Below are 21573 nucleotides of genomic sequence, written 5' to 3' on the forward strand. Positions count from 1 at the left end.
ATCAAAAGAAAAAGAGATACACATCAAGGCTTGCTGGGGACCCTCAAAGGAAAAGAAACAATGTAACTCGAGTAGAGGATAAAGGCTTTATTCAGCTGATTTGCATCAGGGCACCTGACGATCAAGCGACTCCCCAGTTAAGCAGAGTCAAGGTGGGAAACTGAGTCTGTGTCCTGGAGGTCTGGGTTTAGGCAGTCATTTTGGGTTTTGTTTTGTTTTGTCTGTTTGTTTTGAGACAGAGTTTTGCTCTGTCACCCAGGCTGGAGGGCAGTGGCGTGATCTCAGCTCACTGCAACCTCCTCCTCCCAGGTTCAAATGATTCTCCTTCCTCAGCCTCCCGAGCAGCTGGGATTACAGATATGCACCACCATGCCCAGCTCGTTTTTGTATTTTTAGTAGAGACAGGGTTTCGCCATGTTGGCCTTGAACTCCTCGCCTCAGGTGATCTGCCCACCTTAGCCTCCCAAAGTGCTGGGATTACAGGTGTGAGCCGCCGCGCCCAGCCAAGGCAGTAGTTTTAACTGCAACTTGCAGTTGGAGGTCTTTTCATCTCTTGGGAGGTTGTTGGTGCAATCCCAGTAAAAGTATTTCTTTTTTCTTTTTTTTCTTTCTTTTCTTTCTTTTTTCTTTCTTTTCTTTTCTTTTTTTTTTTTTTTTTTTTTTTTTTGGAAACGGGATCCTGCTGTGTCTCAGGCTGGAGTGCCGTGACATGATCACAGGTCACTGCAGCCTTGATCTCCTAGGCTCAACCAAACCTCCCACCTCAGCCTCCTGAGTAGCTGGAACTACAGGTGTGCGCCACCACGCCTGGCTAATTGTGTGTGTGTGTGTGTGTGTGTGTGTGTGTGTGTGTGTGTGTGTGAAGACGAGGTCTCACTATGTTGTCCAGGCTGATCTCAAACTCCTGGGCTCAAGTAATCCTCCTACCTTGGCCTCCTAAAGTGCTGGGAATTATAGGAGTGACCCACCATGCCCAGCCAGAACAGTATTTCTGAGAACAGTTTTTGAAAACCGTCCTGAATGGTTAAAATAAGAGAATGACCAAAGTATGATTTCTTTTTCTTTTTTTTTTTTTAGACGGAGTCTTGCTCTGTCGCCCAGGCCGGAGTGCAGTGGCATGATCTCGGCTCACTGCAAGCTCTGCCTCCCGGGTTCACGCCATTCTCCTGCTTCAGCCCCCCAAGTAGCTGGGACTACAAGCGCCCGCCACCACGCCCAGCTAATTTTTTGTATTTTTAGTAGAGACAGAGTTTCACCGTAGTCTCCATTTTCTGACCTCGTGATCCGCCCACCTCGGCCTCCCAAAGTGCTGGGATTACAGGCGTGAGCCACCGCGCCCGGCCAAAGTATTATTTCAGGAACTCACTAGCAAGCAGTATGGGTGTTTGGATGTGAGACTTGAGAGAATAACTGGAAAGCTGGCAGAGAGCAGCTCTGCCACAGCCTGAACTCTCCCTGTGTCTACCAAGTCTTTAATATGTTTTGGAGTCCAGTAGTTGAGGCCAGTAATTCACATGTGTAGCTGGATAAAGCAAGATGACAATATTCTCACAGCAAGGAGGACTACAATCCATGTTTTTATCACAGCAAAACATATGTCACTCAGGAAGTAAATTATGTAAGTGTTTAAAATCATTTCAGGCCAGGTGTGGTTACTCACACCTGTAATCCCAGCACTTTGGGAGGCCAAGGCCGGTGGATCGCTTAAGCCCAGTGTCAGGCCTCTGAGCTGAAGCTCAGCCATTGTAACCCCTGTGACCTACACACATATACGTCCAGATGGCCTGCAGGAGCCAAGAAGTCTCTAGCAGCCGAAAAACCACAAAAGAAGTGAAACAGCCAGTTCCTGCCTTAACTGATTAACCCACCTTATGACATTCCACCATTATGACTTGTTCCTGTCCTGCCCCAACTGATCAGTCAACCCTGTGACATTCTTCTCCTGGACAATGTGTCCCATGATCTCTCCACAATGCACCTTGTGAGCCCCTCCCCTGCTGACAACAGATAACCACCTTTAACTGTAACTTTCCAGTGCCTACCCCAGCCCTATAAAGCTGCCCCTCTCCTATCTCACTTCGCTGACTCTCTTTTTGGACTCGGCCCACTTGCACCCAAGTGAATAAACAGCCTTGTTGCTTACACAAAGCCTGTTTAGGTGGTCTTCTATACGGACACGCGTGACACCCAGGAGTTCGAGACGAGTCTGGGCAGCATAGTGAGTTTTCATCTCTACAAAAAAAAAAAATTTTAAATTAGCCAGGCATGCTTGTAACGCGCCTGTGGTCCCAGCTACTTGGGAGACTGAAGTGGTAGGATCGCTTGAGGCTGCAGTGAGCCAAGATTGTGCCACTGCGCTCCAGCCTGAAGGACAGAGCAAGATCTTGTCTCAAAAAAAAAAAGAATAATAAAAGGAAAAAAATAAAAAAGGAAGGAAGGGAGGGAGGGACAGAGAGGGAGAGAGGAAGGGGGGGAGAAAGGAAAGAAAGAGAAAGAAAGAAAGGAGGGAGGGAGGGAGGGAGGAAGGAAAGAAAGAAAGAAAGAAAGGAGGGAGGGAGGGAGGGAGGGAGGGAGGGAAGAAAGAAAGAAAGAGAAAGAAAAGAAAGAGAGGGAGGGAGAGAAAGGAAAGAAGATAGGGAAGGAAGAAGAGAGAGAAAGAAAGAAGAAAGAGAAGAAAGAAGGGAGGGAGGGAGGAAGGGAGGGAGGGAGAGAAAGAAAAGAAGAAAGAAAGGAGGGAGGGAGGGAAAGAGAAAGAAAGAAAGAGAAAGAAAAAAGGGAAAGAAAGAAAAGAGAAAAAGAAAGAGAAAGGAAAGAAAGGAAAAAAAGAAAGAGAAAGAAAGAAAACAAAGAAAGAAAGAAAAAATAAGAAATAAAAAAGAAAGAAAGAAAAAGAAAAAGGAAAAAAGAAAGAAAAGAAAGAAGGGCGGCTCACGCCTGTAATCTCAGCGCTTTGGGAGGCCGAGGCGGGCAGATTACGAGGTTAGGAGATCGAGACCATCCTGGCTAACACGGTGAAACCCTGTCTCTACTAAAAATACAAAAACTTAGCGTGGGTAGTGGCGGGCGCCTGTAGTCCCAGCTACTCGGAGGCTGAGGCGAGAGAATGGCGTGAACCCGGGAGGCGGAGGTTGCAGTGAGCCGAGATCGCGCCACTGCACTCCAGCCTGGGCGACAGAGAGAGACTCCGTCTCAAAAAAAAAAAAAAAAAAAGAAAAAAAGAAAGGAAGAAGGAAAGGAAGGAAGGAAGGAAGAAAAAATCATTTCAAGGCTAGGTGACAGGAGCCTTGCGGTTTAGCCGCTAGTCAACGGATGGGGGGAGTGGTCGCAAAAACATAAAAATGGGGACAAGAGAGAAACTGGAGACCCCCCAACGTGTCTGTTTCCGCCCTTTTACCGTCTGAGGGGAAAAAAAAACGCCTTCTTTCCTTGGGAAATGCAGGAAGCCAGCAAGCGGCCGGCGTCTCCGGAGCCCGCAAGGAGGCGCGTTGGCTGCGCAGAGAGCGCGCTTCCAAGCTGGAGAGCCTAGGAACGGTGGCGCGGGCGGAGGCGACAGCGAGGACCCAAGGCTGGGGTTTCCTGCTTGGATCAGGAGTACCTGGGGAGTAAGTTCTACAGGAAATGTCAATCTAGTGGCCGTGGGGGTCAGACTCTGGGGTCGGGTCGATCGGGTCCCGGGGGCGGGGGGTGGGACGGAGGTGGGCAGGCAGGAGTGCGGGCGCTGGGATCCCCTGCCTGCTCGGCTCCCCTCTCCTCCCCCTGGACCCTTATACCGTCCATTTTGAGGAAGGGGTCAAGAAGCGAGTACAAAATGTTTGGGCAGGACGAATCTCTGTAGTCGGTCCTTCCTGGCGGCCTCGTTAGGTTGATTTATTTCAACAGTTTGATCCCCATCCTGGTGCAGCTCCGAAACGCTCCAGGGCTGCGCGCGCTTTTGGGCTGCGCCACCCACAGAGACATCTAGAAGCCGGAGCTAGTGGAAGAGTAAGTGTGCCTGAGTGTACGTACTAAGGGCGAGACCGGGCCGGGGCCCAGGGACTTGAGAGTTGCTGTCTGCAAAACCCTCATTGTCTCTACCCTTCCGGCAGGAAAGGGGAAGGCACGAATGACCCACGTGTTCGGACCCCGAGCGCGCCCTTCACCTTGGCCCAGGCAGAAGGGCGATTCCCCCATGCCGTGCTGAAGCCTCGCGAAAGCGCCTGTCCCCGGGCTTGGGCAGCAGAGATGCCCGCATGCAGCGGTTGCAGGGGTTGTGTTCTTTGCATCCATGAAAGTATTGGAGCTGGCCGGCGCGGTGGCTCACGCCTGTAATCCCAGCATTTTGGAAGTCCGAGGTGGGCGGATCACCTGAGGTCAGGAGTTCGAGACCAGCCTGGCCAACATAGTGAAACCCCGTCTCCACTAAAAATATCAAAATTAGCTGGGCGTGGTGGCATGCGCCTGTAATCCCAGCTACTCAGGAGGCTGAGGCAGTAGAATCGCTTGAACCCGGGAGGCAGAGTTTGCAGGGAGCCAAAATCGAGCCAGAGCCATTGCACTCCAGCCTGGGCGACAGAGGGAGACTCTGTCTCAAAAAAAACAAAAAAAAAAACAAAAAAAAACTTGCCGGGCACGGTGGGCTTCTGTAATCCCAGCTACTCTGGAGGCTGAAGCAGGAGAATCACTTGAACCTGGGAGGTGGAGGTTGCAGTGAGCCAAGCGCCTGTAATCCCAGCTACTTGGGAGGCTGAGGCAGGAGAATGGCGTCTACCTGGGAGGTGGAGGTTGCAGTGAGCCGAGATCATGCCACTGCACTCCAGCCTGGGCGACAGAGCCAGACTCCCTCTCCAAAAAAAAAAAAAAAAAAAAAAAGGATTGGAGCCTGTTGTGATGAGGGTAAACTAAAAAGTCCCAAGCAGGGCCAGACGTGCAGGATGCACTGGTTTCTTAAGAGAAAGAGTTTTGTTTTGTTTTGTTTTGTTTTGTTTTGTTTTGTTTTGTTTTGTTTTGTTTTTTGAGAGGGAGTCTTGCTCTGTCTCCCAGGTTGGAGTGCAGTGGTGCGATCTCAGCTCACTGCAACCTCCGCCTCCCTGGTTAACGCCATTCTCCTGCCTCAGCCTCTCAAGTAGCTGGGACTACAGGCGCCCGCCACGGCGCCCGGCTAATTTTTTGTATTTTTAGTAGAGACGGGATTTCACTGTGTTAGCCAGGATGGTCTCGATCTCCTGACCTCGTGATCTGCCCGCCTTGGCCTCCCAAAGTGCTGGGATTACAGGCGTGAGCCACTGCACCTGGCCAGAGAAAGAGCTTTGAGGGTTTCAGTTCCGTGTGCTGAGCATGTTCTTTTATGGGAACTGAGACCTCAGCAGAGGAAATGTATAAAAAGGACAAGCTGCAAGGAGAGTGGTATGAAGGTGTCAGGATCAAACCCCACGGTCGGAACAAGATGCATTTTTATTACTAATCCACTCCAGTGAGGTCTGATTTACTAGAACTCAGGGCAAAGGTGGGAACATGTTTCATCAGCCAGGTATATTTTCGTCATGGACAATCAGGCAGAAGCCAACCTCAGCCTGCTCACCTGAGCTGACTCACAATGATGCTTTGTTTTTCTTTTTCTTTTATTTTCTGTTTTTTTTTTTTTTTTTTTTTTTTTTAACTATTGTCCTGAGCTGATGTGTCTGAGGTTGCTAGGGTCAGAACCGGCGCTCCAATTGTATTGGGGAAAGGACGGAATTCAGGGAAACTTAATTGAAATAGGTGGTTTTATCTTCTTAGGTAGGCTTAGAGCTCAGATGCGTGTAATGGGGTTATCATCAGGTGTGGCTGTTTCCTTGGAAACTATAAGGTCAAGATAGATGTGGAATGTTGTGTCTCAAAAACTCTTATCTACAGCTCAGGCCCTGAGCTGCACAGGCTTGCTTCTGTGTCAAAGTGACTTGGATCCCCCAGGCAACAGGTGGGGCTTTTCTTTTTTTTTTTCTTTCTTTTTTTTTTTTTGAGACAGAGTCTCCCTCTGTCGCCCAGGCTGGAGTGCAGCGGCGAGATCTCGGCTCACTGCAAGCTCTGCCTCCCGGGTTCACGCCATTCTCCGGCCTCAGCCTCCCGAGTAGCTGGGACTACAGGCACCCGCCACCACGCCCGGCTAATTTTTTGTATTTTTAGTAGAGACGGGGTTTCACCATGTTAGCCAGGATGGTCTTGATCTCTTGACCTTGTGATCCGCCCGCCTCGGCCTCCCAAAGTGCTGGGATTACAGGCGTGAGTCACCGCGCCCGGCAACAGTGGGGCTTTTCATGTTTACTGATAGGATGTCAGAAAGCAAAGTTTTTGATAAGCTGTGAATGTTAGAGAACAAAGTTTCTCAGGAAGCAAGAGAATTATAAGAAAAAAACCCTCAAAGACAGGGCTTGTTATTAATATTTCCTTTAGACTGCTGCTGGCTTGATCGAGGCTGATATCTCCTCCTGATGCGTGGTAGGGCGGGTTTTCATATTATTTCACAATGAGAAGGCTTCCGTGTGATCCCTGGTTTGCCCAAGCATGCAATCGCTTTTTTTCTCTTTTTCTTTTTTGTTTTGTTTTGTTTTGTTGTTTTGTTTTTGTTTTTGTTTTTGATTTTGAGATGGAGTCTCGCTCTGTCGCCCAGGCTGGAATGCAGTGGCGCAATCTTGGCTCACTGCAACCTCCGCCTCCTGGGTTCAAGCGATTCTTCTGCCTCAGCCTCCCCAGTAGCTGGGATTACAGGGGTGCACCACCACGCCCAGCTAATTTTTGCTACTCAGGAGGCTGAGGCAGGAGAATCGCTTGAACCCGGGAGGCGGAGGCTGCATTGAGCCAAGATCACACCACTGTACTCCAGCCTAGGCAACAGAGCAAAACTCTGTCTCAAAATAATAATAATAATAATAATAATAATAATAATAATAATAAAATCCTCAAAAGGAGTGCTGATAATTTCTTTTTTTTTTTTTTTGTATAAAAGTGAGTATTTACATTGAGGAAAGACATCAAATAATCACAACTTTTTTTGAAAATTTTTGAGAAATAAAAGAAATACCCAAACCATCACAAAATCAAGAAAATTTGACATGTTGGTTAGAACTGACTGGAAGGGCCGGGCGCAGTGGCTCACGCTTGTAATCCCAGCACTTTGGGAGGCCGAGGCAGGCGGATCATGAGGTCAGGAAATCGAGACCACGGTGAAACCCCGTCTCTACTAAAAATACAAAAAAAAATTAGCCGGGTGTGGTGGCGGGCCCCTGTAGTCCCAGCTACTCGGAGAGGCTGAGGCAGAAGAATGGCGTGAACCCGGGAGGCGGAGCTTGCAGTGAGCCGAGATTGCGCCACTGCACTCCAGCCTGGGCTGTCGACAGAGCAAGACTCCGTCTCAAAAAAAAAAAAAAAAAAAGAAAAAGAACTGACTGGAAGACTGCTATACTGCTACTGCATCTCTTCTACTTGATCATATACCCTTTGAGTACTCCTATTTGATAATGTCCTGTGGAGAATATATATATATGTGTGTGTGCATGTGTATATGAATATATATATTCGCCACAATATATAAAAATATATCTATATATACAAATATATATACACATATATAAATATATGTGTATATGTATTTATGTGTGTGTGTATATATATATATATATATTTTTTTTTTTTTTTTTTTGAGACGGAGTTTCACTCTTGTCACCCAGGCTGAAGTCCAATGGCACAATCTCAGCTCACTGCAACCTCTGCCTCCCAGGTTCAAGCAATTCTCCTACCTCAGCCTCCTGAGTAGCTAGGACTACAGGCATGTGCCACCACACCTGGCTAATTTTGTATTTTTGGTAGAGACAGGGTTTCTCCATGTTGGTCAGGCTGGTCTCAAACTCCTGACCTCAGGTGATCTGCCCGCCTCGGCCTCCCAAAGTACGGGGATTACAGGTGTGAGCCACCGCGCCCGGCCTAGAGTTATGTTTCTTTCGGCAGGATGCAAACACATTGTGTGCGTTTCTCTTCCAGGGCTCACACCCTCGAACTTGCCTCCCTTTGTTCATGACATTAACTAGTTGGAGTCCCTGGGTAGTCAGAATAGCAGAACGTCCACGCCTGTGGATTTGTGGGTTGTTCCTTGTGTTGTTGAAAGTTAGACCTGGCCAGGCACGGTGACTCACGCCTGTGATCCCAGCACTTTGGGAGGCTGAGGTGGGAGGATTGCTTGACCCCAGGAGGTCAAGGCTACAGTGAGCTCTGATCACACCACCGCACTCCAGCCAGGGCAGCAGAGTGAGACCCTGTCTCAAAAAAGAAAGAAGAAAGAAAGAGAAAGAGAGAGAGAGAGGAAGAGAAAGAGGGAAAGAGAGAGAGAGAGAAGGGAGGGAAGGAAGGAAAGAGGGAAGGAGGGAAGGAAGGAAGGAAGGAAGGAAGGAAGGAAGGAAGGAGAAGGGAAGGGAAGGAAGGAGGGAAGGAAGGAAGGAAGGAAGGAAGGGGAGGGAGAGAAAAAGACAGAGAGAGGAAGGGAGGGAGGGAAGAAGACAGAAACATCCTAGGTTGGTCAGGCTTGGTGGCTCTAATCCCAGCACTTTGGGAGGCTGACACGGGAGGATCGTCTGAGGTCAGTAGTTCGAGACCAGCCTGGCCAACATGGTGAAGCCCTGTCTTTACTAAAAAAATACAAAAAAAAAAAAAAAAAAAAAATAGCCAGGCGTGGTCGTGGGGGCCTATAGTCCCAGCTACTCGGGAGGCTGAGGCAGGAGAATCTCTTGAACCCAGGAGGCTGAGGTTGCAGTGAGCCGAGCTAGTGCCACTGCACTCCAGCCTGGGCGATAGAGCGAGACCTTGTCTCGAAAAATATATAATAACAAAAATTTAAACAAAATAAAAATGAAAGATACATCATAGGTGGTGTGTTCATCACATCAGTGTAACTATAATGGCTGTTTGTTGCTGGGCACGGTGGCTCACGCCTGTAATCCCAGCACTTTGGGAGGCCGAGGCGGGTGGATCATGAGGGCAGGAGTCGAGACCATCCTGGCTAACACGGTGAAATTCCGTCTCTACTAAAAATACAAAAAATTAGCCAGGCACAGTGGCAGGTGCCTGTAGTCCCAGCTACTTGGGAGGCTGAGGCAGGAGAATGGAGTGAACCCGGGAGGCGGAGCTTGCAGTGAGCCGAGATCACGCCACTGCACTCCAGACCAGGCGACAGAGCGAGACTCCATCTCAAAAAAAAAAACAAAACTATAATGGCTGTTTGTCCCTGTACAAGTCAAGCTAACATTGGTGGGCAGTTTCTGGAGGTGAGAGAGCCTCTTCCCTCTTTTTTTTTTTTTTTTTTTGAGATGGAGTTTCGCTCCTGTTGCCCAGGCTGGAGTGCAATGGTGCAATCTCGGCTCACTGCAACCTCCACCTCCCAGGTTCAAGCAATTCTCCTGCCTCAGCCTCCCGAGTAGCTGGGATTACAGGCACATGCCACCACACCCGGCTAATTTTGTATTCTTAGTAGAGACGGGGTTTCTCCATGTTGGTCAGGCTGGTCTCGAACTCCCTACCTCAGGTGATCCACCCGCCTCAGCCTCCCAAAGTGCTCAGATTACAGGCTTGAGCCACTGCACCCGCAGAGCCTTACCTCTTAAAGTTGCATCCCTTTATGCCCAGCAAGTCCTGAGTGACGCCTCCATACCCTGCTAATGACTGCCTCCCCTTTCTGTGTCCACCAACCTGTCTTATTTCCTGAATCAGTTGTTTTATTAGGGTTGCAAAATGATGATTTTTTTTTTTTTTTGAGATAGGGCCTCATTCTGTCACCCAAGCTGGAGTGTAGTAGTGCAGTCATAGTTCACTGCAGCATCAACCTCCCGGGCTCAAATGATCTTCACACCGCAGCCTCCTGAGTAGCTGAGACTAGAGGTGCACGCCAGCGTGCCCACCTAATTTTTAAATTTTTTGTAGAGACAGGGCCTCGCTATGTTGCCCAGGGTGGTATCAAAATCCTGGGCTCAAGTGATCCTCCTGCCTCAGCCTCCCAGCATGCTGGGATTATAGGTGTGAACCACCCAGCCCAGCCCAAAATGGTGATTTTTTAAAATATTCAATTGTCCCATCTAAACATGTAGCTGGGGCCGGGTGCGGTGGCCCACGCCTGTAATCCCAGCACTTTGAGAGGTCGAGGCAGGCGGATCACCTGAGGTCAGGAGTTTGAGACGAGCCTGGCCAACATAGTGAAACCCCGTCTCTACTAAAAATATAAAAATTAGCTGGGCGTGGTGGCCCAAGCCTGTAATCTCAGCTACTCCAGAGGCTGAGGCAGGAGAATCGCTTGAACCTGGGAGGTGGAAGTTGCAGCGAGCTGAGATCATACCACTGCACTCCAGCCTGGGCAACAGAATGAGACCCTGTCTCAAAAAAAAATTTTTTTAAATATATATATGTTTTTATTATATTAGCTGGGCGTGGTGGCGGGCGCTTGTGGTCCCAGCTACTTGGGAAGCTGAGGCAGGAGAATCACTTGAACTCGGGAGGCAGAGGCTGCTGTGAGCCGAGATGTCCCCACTGCACTCCAGCCTGGATGACAGAATGAGACCTCGTGTCAAAAAAAAAAAATAAACATGTAGCTGGAATTCTGTAGTTTTCCGTCATCCATAAGGCTATTCCATTTCTTTTCTTATTAGAAAGGCAAAGTAAAGGCTTAGTTTTTCCTCTTTATTAACCAAGGCTTGTGTTTTTTTCCCCCTCTGGTTCTCTCTTTCTGGTTATCATTATGAGCGCAGGTATTTTTAGTGTTCAGTGTGTTTCCATCAATTGCAATGATTCACTTTGTAGTTCAAATCCGGCTGCTGGGGGACCTTTCCAGCCGCTGTGCATCCTCCTAATGCGGTCTAGGGCAGCTCCCCTGCCATCTGGCACCGCAAGGCTCACACTGGAAATTTCCTGTTCCCGGATCAGCCATGTCTCCGAGGGTGTTCATCGCTTCCTGCTTGTTAATTCTTCTAAGCATTTTCTATGAATAGACTGACCAGGGAGACATTGTGTGTGTGTGTGTGTGTGTGTGTGTGTGTGTTTTCATGATGATATGAAGCCTTTTCATCTTATATTTGAAACTTTTTCCTCTTACACTAAAAATCTGACTTCCCAGTAACATGAACACTTTTCATCTTATATTTGAAATTTTTTTTTTTTTTGAGACAGAGTCTCACCCTGTTGCCCACGCTGGGGTGTGCAGTGGTGCAATCTCAACTCACTGCAACCTCCGCCTCCCAGGTTCAAGTGATTCTCCTGCCTTCGGCCTCCCAAGTAGCTGGGATTACAGGTGTGCGCCACCACACCCGGTTAATTTTTGTATTTTTAGTAGAGACAGGGTTTCGCCATGTTGGCCAGGATGGTCTCAAACTCCTGACATCAAGTGACGCAGCTGCCTTGGCCTCCCAGAGTCTTGGGATTACAGGCTTGAGGCACCATGCCCGGCCCAATTCACCTTCTTAAAGGGTGCAATTCAATGGCTTTTAGTATATTCACAGATGTGTACGTCCCTCAAATTTAGAACATTTCCATCACCCCCAAAAGAAGTCCTGTATCCTTCAGTGGTCATCTCCCAGTCCCTCATCTCCCTCAGCCCTGGACAACCTCTGATCTGCTTTCTGTCTCTATAGATTCGCCTATTCTGGACATTTCTCTTTCAGTGGGGTCATACACTGTGGTCTTTTGTGTCTAGCTTCGTTAACTCGGCATCCTGTTTTCAGAGCTCATCCGTGTTGTAGTGTGTGTCAGTGCCTCAGTCCGTTTTATGGCTGGATAATATTCCATGGTGTGGATAGACCACGTTTGCTTTCTTTGTTCATGCATTGATCAATATTGGGTTGTCTCTACTTTGGGCTGTAATGAATATCGCTATGGGCCAGGTGCAGTGCTCACACCCCTAATCCAGCACTTTGGGAGGGCGAAGCGGGCGGATCACTTGAGGTCAGGAGTTCGAGACCAGCCTGGCCAACATAGCGAAATCCCGTCTCTACTAAAAGTACAAAAAATTAGCCGGGTGTGATGGCAGGCACCTGTAATGGCAGCTAATCGGGAAGCTGAGACAGGAGAATCACTTGAACTGGGGAGGCGGACGCTGCAGTGAGCTGAGATCGTGCCACTGCACTCCAGCCTGGGTGACAGAGTGAGACTCCGTATCAAAAAAAAAAAAAAATGCAATTAGATTAGTGGCTGCCAGGAGCTGGGTGAAGGGGAGAATGGGAAGTGACTGCTAAGGGGGATGGGGTTTTATTTTGCGGTAATGAAAAGTATTTGGAACTAGGTAGAGGTGACATTTGTACAACATTGCAAATGCACTAAATGCTACTGCATTGTTCACTTAAAATGGTTAACTTCATGATATGCAAATTTCACCTCAATTAAAAAAAAATGCTGCTTGAGGCCAGGAATTTGAGACCAGCCTGGGCAACATAGTGAGACCCCATCTCTGTGAAAATAAATATGAAAAATTAGGGGACATGGGGGTGCATGCCTGTACCTTCAGCTACTCAGGAGGCTGAGGCAGGAGGGTCACTTGAGCCCAGAAGTTTGAGGCTGTAGTGAGCTGTGATTGCACTACTGCACTCCAGCCTGGGCAACAGGACAAGACTCTGTCTCTAAAAAATTAAATTAAAATATAGGGGTGTGTGTGTGTGTGGATGGGGTGTGTGGGTGGGTGGGGGGATGGGGGGTGTGTGGGTGTGTGTGTGGATGGGTGGGGAGATAGGGGTGTGTGGGTGTGTGTGTGGGTGGGTGGGGGATTGGGGGTGTGGGTGGGTGGGTGGGGGATGGGGGTGTGTGTGGGTAGTGGGTGTGGTGGCGTGGGTGGGTGGGGGGGATGGGGTGTGTGTGGGTGAGTGAGTGGGTGTAGGGGGGTTGGGGGTGGGGGATGGGGGTGGGGGGGTGGGGCCTGTGGTGGGGGAGTGTGTGCACACATGCATTTCTGTGCTGAGATAAATGTCAGGCAGGACCCACATGCGAGTGTGGGGAAGGCAGGGTGCCTGGATTCTCATAGCTCCATTCTTCTCCCAAGCTCTGCCTCACCTGCCTCCTTGAAGGAAACACGGGGAAGCCAGGACTGGCCGTCGCATTGGTGACAAATATGTCCCAGGTAAATTGACAGCTCACCCTCTCCCAGAAGCGTGTTGTTGTTCCCACGAGTGAATGTGCCTCTGCCTGTGGCTGGGGAGTCAGGCAAAGCCCATGGAGCCAGGCAGGGCCCACCACCAGCCGTGCTGTCGCAGGTCTCTGCACCTCTGCTTGGAGAGAGACACTGCCCTGGGGATTCTCCTGGGGCCACCCCCACCCCAGTACTGACCGGTCCTTTCCACGCCTCATCCTGGCTGCCTGTGAGCTTCACGTTCTGCTGCAGAGCGCACTAAGAGGAGATGAAAGCGTCTTTGGTGGGGCGCAGTGGCTCAAGCCTGTAATTCCAGGCTTTGGGAGGCTGAGACAGGAGGATCGTTTGAGGCCAGGAGTTCAAAACCAGCCTCGGCAACATAGCAAGACCCCCATCTCTATAAATATTTTAAAAATTTGCCTGGTGTGGTGGTGCACAGCTATAGTCCCAGCTACTTAAGAGGCTGAGGTGAGAGAATCACTTGAGCCCAGGAGGTCAAGGCCACAATGAGGAGTGATCACTCCACTGCATTCCAGCCTGGGTGACACAGTAAGACTCTGTCTCTAAAAATAATAATAAAGTAAAATAAAAAGAAAGTATCTTTGTCTTAAGGAACTCAGGGTCTTGCAGGGGACGCTAGGCATTTATGGAGCGGGCAGTGCTCTCCTGGTGGCAGCATCTCCTGCGACTGTCGTGACCTGCAGATAACAAGGAGTGGACTGAGCCGTGCCCCACTCCAATTTTTTTTTCTTTTTTTTTTGAGATGGAGTTTCACTCTTGTTGCCCAAGCTACAGTGCAATGGTGCAATCTCAGCTCATTGCAACCTCCGCCTTCCAGGTTCAAGTGATTCTCCTGCCTCAGCCTCCCAAGTAGCTGGGATTACAGACACCTGCCATCACGCCTGGCTACTTTTTGTATTTTTAGTTGAGATGAGGTCTCTCCATGTTGGTCAGGCTGGTTTCGCACTCCTGACCTCAGGTGATCCGCCTGCCTCAGCCTCCCAAAGTGCTGGGATTACAGGCGTGAGCCGCCGCGCCTCGCCAGGGTTTAAGATTTTTAAGCCACCCCTCTGTGATCGTTTGTGATGACAGCCTGAACAGGCTAATGCATGAGAAAGACACACAGTCAATTGGTAGAGACTGAAGTCCAGTCGCGTGACTCAGGTACTCTTTTTCCTGAGACAGGGCCACACGTGATGGTGTGTGCCGGTTGTCCCAGCTACTTGAGAGGCTGAAGTGGGAGGATCGCTTGAGCCCAGCAGTTCGAGGCTGCCGTGAGCTGCATTTGCACCACTGCACTCCAGCCTGGGTGACAGAGCAAGACCCTGTCTCAGAATGAAGAGCACCTGAGTCATATGACCGGACGTCAGTCTCTATCAATCGACTGTATGCTCTTCCTGTTGCATTAGGCTGTTCAGGCTGCTGAAACTATCACAGATGGGGTGGCTTAAACAACAGACATTGATTTTCTCACAGTTCTGCAGGCTGGAAGTCCAAGATCAAAATAGCGGCAGAGTTGGTTCCTTCTGGAGGCTCCAAGAAAGAATTTGTTCCATGCTCTTACCTAGCTGCTGGTAGTCACTGGTGTCCTTGGCATTCCCTGGCTTGTGGACCCCTCACTCCACTCTTTGCCTCCCTCACCAAATGACATTCTTCCCTCTGTGTCCCTCCCTCTGTCCACATTTCCCCTTTTTTTTTTTTTTTAAATTTATATTTTGTTTGTTTTTTTGAGACAGGGTCTTGCTCTGTTGCCCAGGCTGCACTGCAGTGGCAGGATCATAGCTCATTGCAATCTCCACCTCCCAGGCTCAGGCAATCCTCCCTCCTCAGCCTCCCAGGTAGCTGGGACTACAGGCACCCGCCCACACTCATGGGTAATTTTTTTATTTTTTGTAGAGACGGTCATCACTGTGTTGCCTAGCCTGGTCTTGAACTCCCAGCCTCAAGCAATCGTCCCACCCAAAGTGCTGGGATTACAGGCGTAAGCCACCGCACCTGGCCAGATTTCCTTTTCTTATAAGGACACCAGTCATTGGATTAGGGCCCACCCAACCCCAGTACAACCTCATCTTTTTTTTTTTTTTTTTTTTTTTCTTTTTGAGACAGTCTCACTTTGTAGCCCAGGCTGGAGTGCAGTGGCATGATCTCGGTTCACTGCAACCTCCACCTCCCGGGTTCAAGCAGTTCTCTGCCTCAGCCTCCCAAGTAGCTGGGACTACAGGCACCCGCCACCACGCCCGGCTAATTTTTTGTATTTTTAGTAGAGATGGGGTTTCACCATGTTGGCCAGGCTGGTCTCGAACTCCTGACCTTGTGATCCACCCGCCTCAGCCTCCCAAAGTGCTGGGATTACAGGGTGAGCCACTGCGCCCGGCCACAACCTCATCTTAATTCATTGACGTCTGCAAAGACTCTAGTTCTCAAATCAGGTCACCTTTCCAGGTACCAAGGGTTAAAACCTCAACGTACCTTTTTTTGTGGAGAAAGGGGTCACAGTTCAAACTGATAACAGGACACCCCACTGAGCCAAACTGCGTGTGTTGTTTTAGGACTCGGTGACCTTTGCAGACGTGGCTGTGAACTTCACCAATGAGGAGTGGACCCTGCTGGATCCAGCTCAGAGGAATCTCTACAGAGACGTGATGCTGGAAAACTCTAGGAACCTGGCATTCATAGGTAAGGAGGCCCCCTTCCTGCCCTTAATCAGTGATGGGACCAGTGCTGGTCTGGAACCATGTTCTGGAAAGTGCATTGGAAAATGGGAACTGGGTTAAATTCCAGAGACACAGCTGCTGCCCCCCAGGTAGTAGATGTAGGGTTCACCGTGAAACTGGAAATCAGTTTGTTGCATTACTTTATTTTATTTTATTTTATTTCATTTTATTTTTTGAGACAAGGTCTCACTCTATCTCCCAGGCTGGAGTGCAGCGGCATCATCTCAGTTCACTGCAACTGCCACCCCCCAGGTTCATGCAATTCTCCTGCCTTAGCCTCCCTAGTAGCTTGGAATACAGGTGCACACCACCACACCTGGCTAATTTTTGTTTGTATTTTCAGTAGAGGCAGATTTCACCATGTTGGCTATGCTTGTCTTGAACTCCTGACCTCAAGTGATCCTCCCACCTCAGCCTCCCAAAGTGCTGGGATTACAGGCGTGAGCCACCACACCCAGCCTTTATTTTTCTTTTCATTAAGATGGGGTCTCACCCTGTCACCCAGGCTGGAGTGAAGTGGCACCATCTCGGCTCACTGCAACCTCCGCCTCCTGGGCTCAAGCGATTCTCCAGCCTCAGCCTCCTGAGTATCTGGGATTCCAGGCATGTGCCACCACGCCCAGCTAATGCATTACATTTTTATTCTCTTCGTGATTGAACAGACTTTGGGGGATCCTTATGTAGGTGAACGTGGTGCACAGGAAAAGGGTCGTTGTGAGCCCTTTTGGCAGAGTTTTAGTGCATTGATGAGAAAAGTAGAGGGACAACTGTTGCTCTTCTATTCACACATCTTCAGCTTCAGAACCCCAGCAAACCAAAGCCTGTGTCCATTTCACAGAAAGTCTTGGCACAATTCCTTTACACCACATGCTTGCCCAGTGAACAGGATTTCAACTAGGCAAACCCAGTCTGCCCTCTCATTTGGAGCAAGAAGTCGTCTGAAAACAGTGCAGGGCAGTTCTGTCCAGTCATTGCTGCATCTCAGTGCCAGGCAGATGTGAACATTACAGGACCAACAGGTTTGTAAGCCAGCAGCATGGTAACAGAGCAACAGGCTCACGCCACTGAGACCGCAGGGTTTGCAACAGAGTTTCCTGATTACATGGTGCCAACCGAGGAGATGGGAGGAGACGCTCAAATTCTTCTCCCTGAGGGGTTCTGGGGTTTTTGCTTTTTTGTTTTTTGAGACTGTGTTTCACTCTTGTTGCCCAGGCTGGAGTGCAGTGGTGCGAGCTCCGCTCACTGCAACCTCCGCCTCCTGGGTTCAAGCAATTCTTCTGCCTCAGCCTCCCGAGTAGCTGGGATTACAGGCATGCACCACTACACCTGGCTAATTTTTGTATTTTTAGTAGAGACGGGGTTTCACTATGTTGGCCAGGCTTGTCTCAAACTCCTGACCTCAAGTGATCTGCCCACCTCGGCCTCCCAAAGTGTTGGCATTCCAGGCATGAGCCACTGCTCTCATTTTTAAGGGGCTCATGGAGGGCAAGGGACTGGAGAATTGGAGATGTTGATTGGTCAGAGGAAGGGGGATGAAGTCATCGGGATAAGGAAAGTACATTCTTTGGTGCGTCAGTTTCTCACAGCATTCCTCAGATCAGTGAGCGTAGTCATTTCATCAGAAGGCAGGACCTGAAGGAATATCTCAAAGGGAAAACTTAATGTTTTATAATTTTCAAGGTGTTATCTACAGAGCAGCTAAGGAGACCTATAGGCCAGGCACAGTGGCTCACATCTGTAATCCTAGCACTTTGGGAGGCTGAGGCAGGACGAGGATTACTTGAGGCCAGGAGGTCGAGACCAGCCCAGCCAACATGGCAAAACACTGTTCTTTTTTGTCTTTAAAAACAATTTTTTTTAATTAAAAGAAAAAAAAAGAAAGAAAGAAACAGGCACTCTGTCCCCCAGGCTGGAGGGCAGTGGCACAATCTCGGCTCACTGCAATCTCTGCCTCCCGGATTCAAGCGATTCTCCTGCCTCAGCCTCCTGAGGAGCTGGGATTACAGGCACCCGCCACCATGCCTGGCTAATTTTTGTATTTTTAGTAGAGATGGGGCTTCACCACGTTGGCCAGGCTGGTCTCAAACTCCTGACCTCCGGTGATCCACCCACTTCAGCCTCTCAAAGTGCTGTGATTACAGGCGTGAGCCACTGTGCCTGGCCGAGCTTATGTTTTTTGACTTTTATCTATCCTCTCGTATATTCATTTTTCCCAGAGAAAGGCCTGTTTCTTTTTTCCTTAAAATTGCACATGGAGCCAGCTACTCGGGAGACTGAGGCAAGAGGATCACTTGATCCCAAGAGCCCAAGGCTGCAGTGTGCTATGATCACACCTATGAATAGCCACTGCGCTCCAGCACCTGGGCAACCTAGTGAGACCCTCATCTCAAAAAAATAAAAATTTCACATGGACTCTCTGTCCAATTCTCTTCCACTTAGAATTCCTGATCATTTCCTTGATCTCTGCAGAACCGTTCCTCAGTAACATGACACTCTCCATGTTGAACCCCTGACCTTACCGTCATCACATTCCTGACACTGCGGAACCTCTGATGTCTTTCTCTGCTTCCTTCCTCTTGCTTTCTTCCCCGTCACATTTTTATCATACATGTTGAGTGAACATTTAGAAAGAAATCCACACAGAGGCCTGGCGCGTTGGCTCATGCCTATAATCCCAGCACTTTGGGAGGCTGAGGCAGGTGGATCACATGAGGCCAGGAATTCAAGACCAGCCTGACCAACATGGTGAAACCCCATCTCAACTGAAAATACAAAAATTAGCCAGGCATGGTGGCATGCACCTGTAATCTCAGCTACTCAGGAAGCTGAGGCCAGAGAATTGCTTGAACCTGGGAGGCAGAGGTTGTAATGAGCCAAGATCATGACACTGCACTCCAGCCTGGGCCACAGAGCAAGACTCTGTCGAAAGAAAAGAGAGAAAGACAGAAAGAGAGAACGAGAGAGAGAGGAAGGAAGGAAGGAAGGAAGGAGGAAGGAAGGGAAAGAGAGAGAAAGAAAGAGAAAGAAAAGAAAGAAAGAAAAGAAAGAGAAAGAAAAGAAAGAAAGAAAAAGAAAGAAAGAAAAAGAAAGAAAGAAAGAAAGAAAGAAAGAAAGAAAGAAAGAAAGAGAAAGGAGCCGGGCACGGTGGCTCACGCTTGTAATCCCAGCACTTTGGGAGGCCGAGGCAGGCGGATCACGAGGTCAGGAGATCAAGACCACGGTGAAACCCCGTCTCTACTAAAAATACAAAAAAAATTAGCCGGGCGTGGTGGCGGGCGCCTGTAGTCCCAGCTACTTGGAGAGGCTGAGGCAGGAGAAAGGCGTGAACCCGGGAGGCGGAGCTTTCAGTGAGCCGAGATCGCGCCACTGTACTCCAGCCTGGGCGACAGAGCGAGACTCCATCTCAAAAAAAAAAAAAAAAAGAAAGAAAGAAGGAAAGAAAGAAAAGAAAGAAAGAGAAGGGAGGGAGGGAGGGAAAGAAAGAAAGAAAGAGAAATCCACACGGACATTGCCTATGTTATCATCTCTAACCCACCTTTACTTTCAGCAAAGAATTTAACTTTTGTGCCACTGTATTTCAGATTGGGCGACTCCGTGTAAAACCAAAGACACAACCCCTCAGCCGGATATTCTTCCTAAAAGAACATTTCCTGAAGCCAACAGAGTGTGTCTCACGAGCATCAGTTCCCAGCTCTCCACATTAAGAGAAGACTGGAGATGCCCCAAAACAGAGGAACCACACAGGCAGGGGGCGAATAATGTGAAGCCACCTGCGGTTGCCCCTGAGAAAGATGAATCTCCTGTTAGCGTCTGTGAAGATCGTGAAATGAGGAACCACTCTATGCGTACCTGCAGGCTTGTGCCTTCACAGGGAGATTCCACAAGACAATGTATCCTAACACGTGACTCAAGTATTTTCAAGTATAATCCTGTCTTAAACGATAGTCAAAAAACACATGAAAACGACGAACACGATGGAGGCTTGGGGCGCAACATTCAGTGGGTTCCATGTGGGAGAAAACCAGAGCTGAAAGCAAGCACATGGACTGGCAGTCAGAACACTGTGCATCATATATGTGATGACATTGATATGGGAGCCAACAGGCACCAGCGGACTCCATTCGGGGAAGCTTTCCGTGAAGACGGCTCCCTTAGGGCACACAACACTCATGTTCGAGAGAAAATGTATGATTTTACTCAGTGCGAGAACACCTCCAGAAATAACTCAATTCATGCCGTGCAGATGCAGTCGTATACCGCAGAGACAAACGAGGATTGTCAAACTGGAGCAACCTCTGCCAGCGCTCCAAATTCCGGTTCACACAAGAGTCGTTGCACTGGAGAGAAAACCCATAAATGTCCCGAATGTGGCAGAGCCTTTTTTTATCAGTCATTTCTTATGAGACATATGAAAATTCACACTGGAGAGAAACCGTATGAATGTGGGAAATGTGGGAAAGCCTTTAGATATTCCTTACACCTTAATAAACATTTAAGAAAGCATGTCGTGCAGAAGAAGGCCTACGAATGTGAAGAATGTGGGAAAGTCATCAGGGAGTCCTCAAAATATACACATCTAAGGAGCCACACTGGAGAGAAACCCTATAAATGTAAGATATGTGGAAAAGACTTTGCAAAGTCGTCAGGACTTAAAAAACATCTTAAGACTCACAAAGATGAGAAGCCCTGTGAATGAAAGGAATGTGGGAAAATTTTCATTAATTTTCTAACTGTACTGAACATGCCGAGGAGGACATATTGGAAGGGAGCTCAAGGGGTTAGCATGCATGAGAACATCTTCCCTGAATTCCCCTATCTTACAGAAATGTGAAAAAAAAAAAACCCTGTGAAGGTAAAGTCTACAGAAAGCCTTTCATCTTCATTCATCTTGAGTAGACATTTGTGCTCACCCTGGAGAGAAACTGCAAATCTAAAAGGAATATGACAAAGCCTTCAGTGTGGTCTTAAATTCATGGTTCATACAAGAACTCACACTGCAGAGACTCCTTACGGAAATAAAAAATGTAGGAGCCGCGGTGGCTCACACCTGTAATCCCAGCACTTTGGGAGGCCGAGGCAGGCGGATCACGAGGTCAGGAGATCGAGACCATCCTGGCCAACATGGTGAAACCCCGTCTCTACTAAAAATACAAAAAAAAATTAGCCGGGTGTGGTGGCGGGTGCCTGTAGTCCCAGCTACTGGGGAGGCTGAGGCAGGAGAATGGCATGAACCCGGGAGGCGGAGCTTGCAGTGAGCTGAGATCATGCCACTGCACTCCAGCCTGGGTGACAGAGCGAGACTCCATCTCAAAAAAAAAAAAAAAAAAAAAAATGTAGGAAAGACCTCTTTAAACACTTACCACTCATGTTACATGTGAATCCACATCCTGGAGGGAGGCTACAATTGGAATAAAAATAAGAAAGCTTTCAAGTCCTGGTGCAGTGACTCACACCTGTAATCCTAGCACTTTGGGAGGCCAAGGTGGGAGGACTGCCTGAGTCCAGGAGTTTGAGACCAGCCTGGGCAACATGGAGAAACCCCATCTCTACAAAAAAAAAAAAAAGCAAAAATTAACCAGGCGTGGTAGCACATGCCTGTAGTCCCCGCCACCTGGGGAGCTGAGGCAGGAGGATCACTTGAGCCTGGGAGCTTGAGACAGCAGTGAGCTGTGTTTGCACCACTGCACTCCACCCTGGGTGACAAAGTGACACCCTGTCTCAAAAAAAAAAACAAACAAAAAAAGAAAGCTTTCAGGT

General features: G+C 48.8%; 1 protein-coding gene across 3 annotated transcripts; it reads left to right on the forward strand.

The window, feature by feature from the left end:
* The first annotated feature begins 2080 nt into the window (after window positions 1-2080).
* On the forward strand, window positions 2081-20965 carry ZNF114 (zinc finger protein 114). 3 transcript variants are annotated; one of them, XM_030821879.1, is made up of 6 exons: window positions 2081-2218; window positions 3440-3602; window positions 3880-3981; window positions 13016-13093; window positions 15652-15778; window positions 19398-20965. In XM_030821879.1, exons 4-6 carry the CDS (start codon window positions 13085-13087, stop codon window positions 20510-20512), a joined length of 1251 nt encoding a protein of 416 aa, XP_030677739.1. In that variant the 5' UTR covers window positions 2081-2218; window positions 3440-3602; window positions 3880-3981; window positions 13016-13084; the 3' UTR covers window positions 20513-20965. The 3 variants fall into 3 exon arrangements, with proteins under 3 accessions (XP_030677739.1, XP_030677738.1, XP_030677740.1); XM_030821878.1 differs by lacking the exon at window positions 2081-2218 and adding an exon at window positions 14839-14976 and having other exon boundaries at window positions 3404-3602; XM_030821880.1 differs by lacking the exon at window positions 2081-2218 and adding an exon at window positions 9337-9434 and having other exon boundaries at window positions 3902-3981.
* Window positions 20966-21573: the final 608 nt, after the last annotated feature.

The sequence above is a fragment of the Nomascus leucogenys genome, chromosome 10 (assembly GCF_006542625.1).
Source record: "Nomascus leucogenys isolate Asia chromosome 10, Asia_NLE_v1, whole genome shotgun sequence".
Classification (NCBI taxonomy): Eukaryota; Metazoa; Chordata; class Mammalia; order Primates; family Hylobatidae; genus Nomascus; species Nomascus leucogenys.

What these genes read in the sequence shown, in the direction of transcription:
- ZNF114 (XM_030821878.1), top strand. An exon ending in GCACCCGCCCACACTCATGG is followed by an intron (nt 14,977 to 15,651) that starts GTAATTTTTTTA and finishes GTGTTGTTTTAG; the next exon opens with GACTCGGTGACCTTTGCAGA. An exon ending in TAGGAACCTGGCATTCATAG is followed by an intron (nt 15,779 to 19,397) that starts GTAAGGAGGCCC and finishes ACTGTATTTCAG; the next exon opens with ATTGGGCGACTCCGTGTAAA.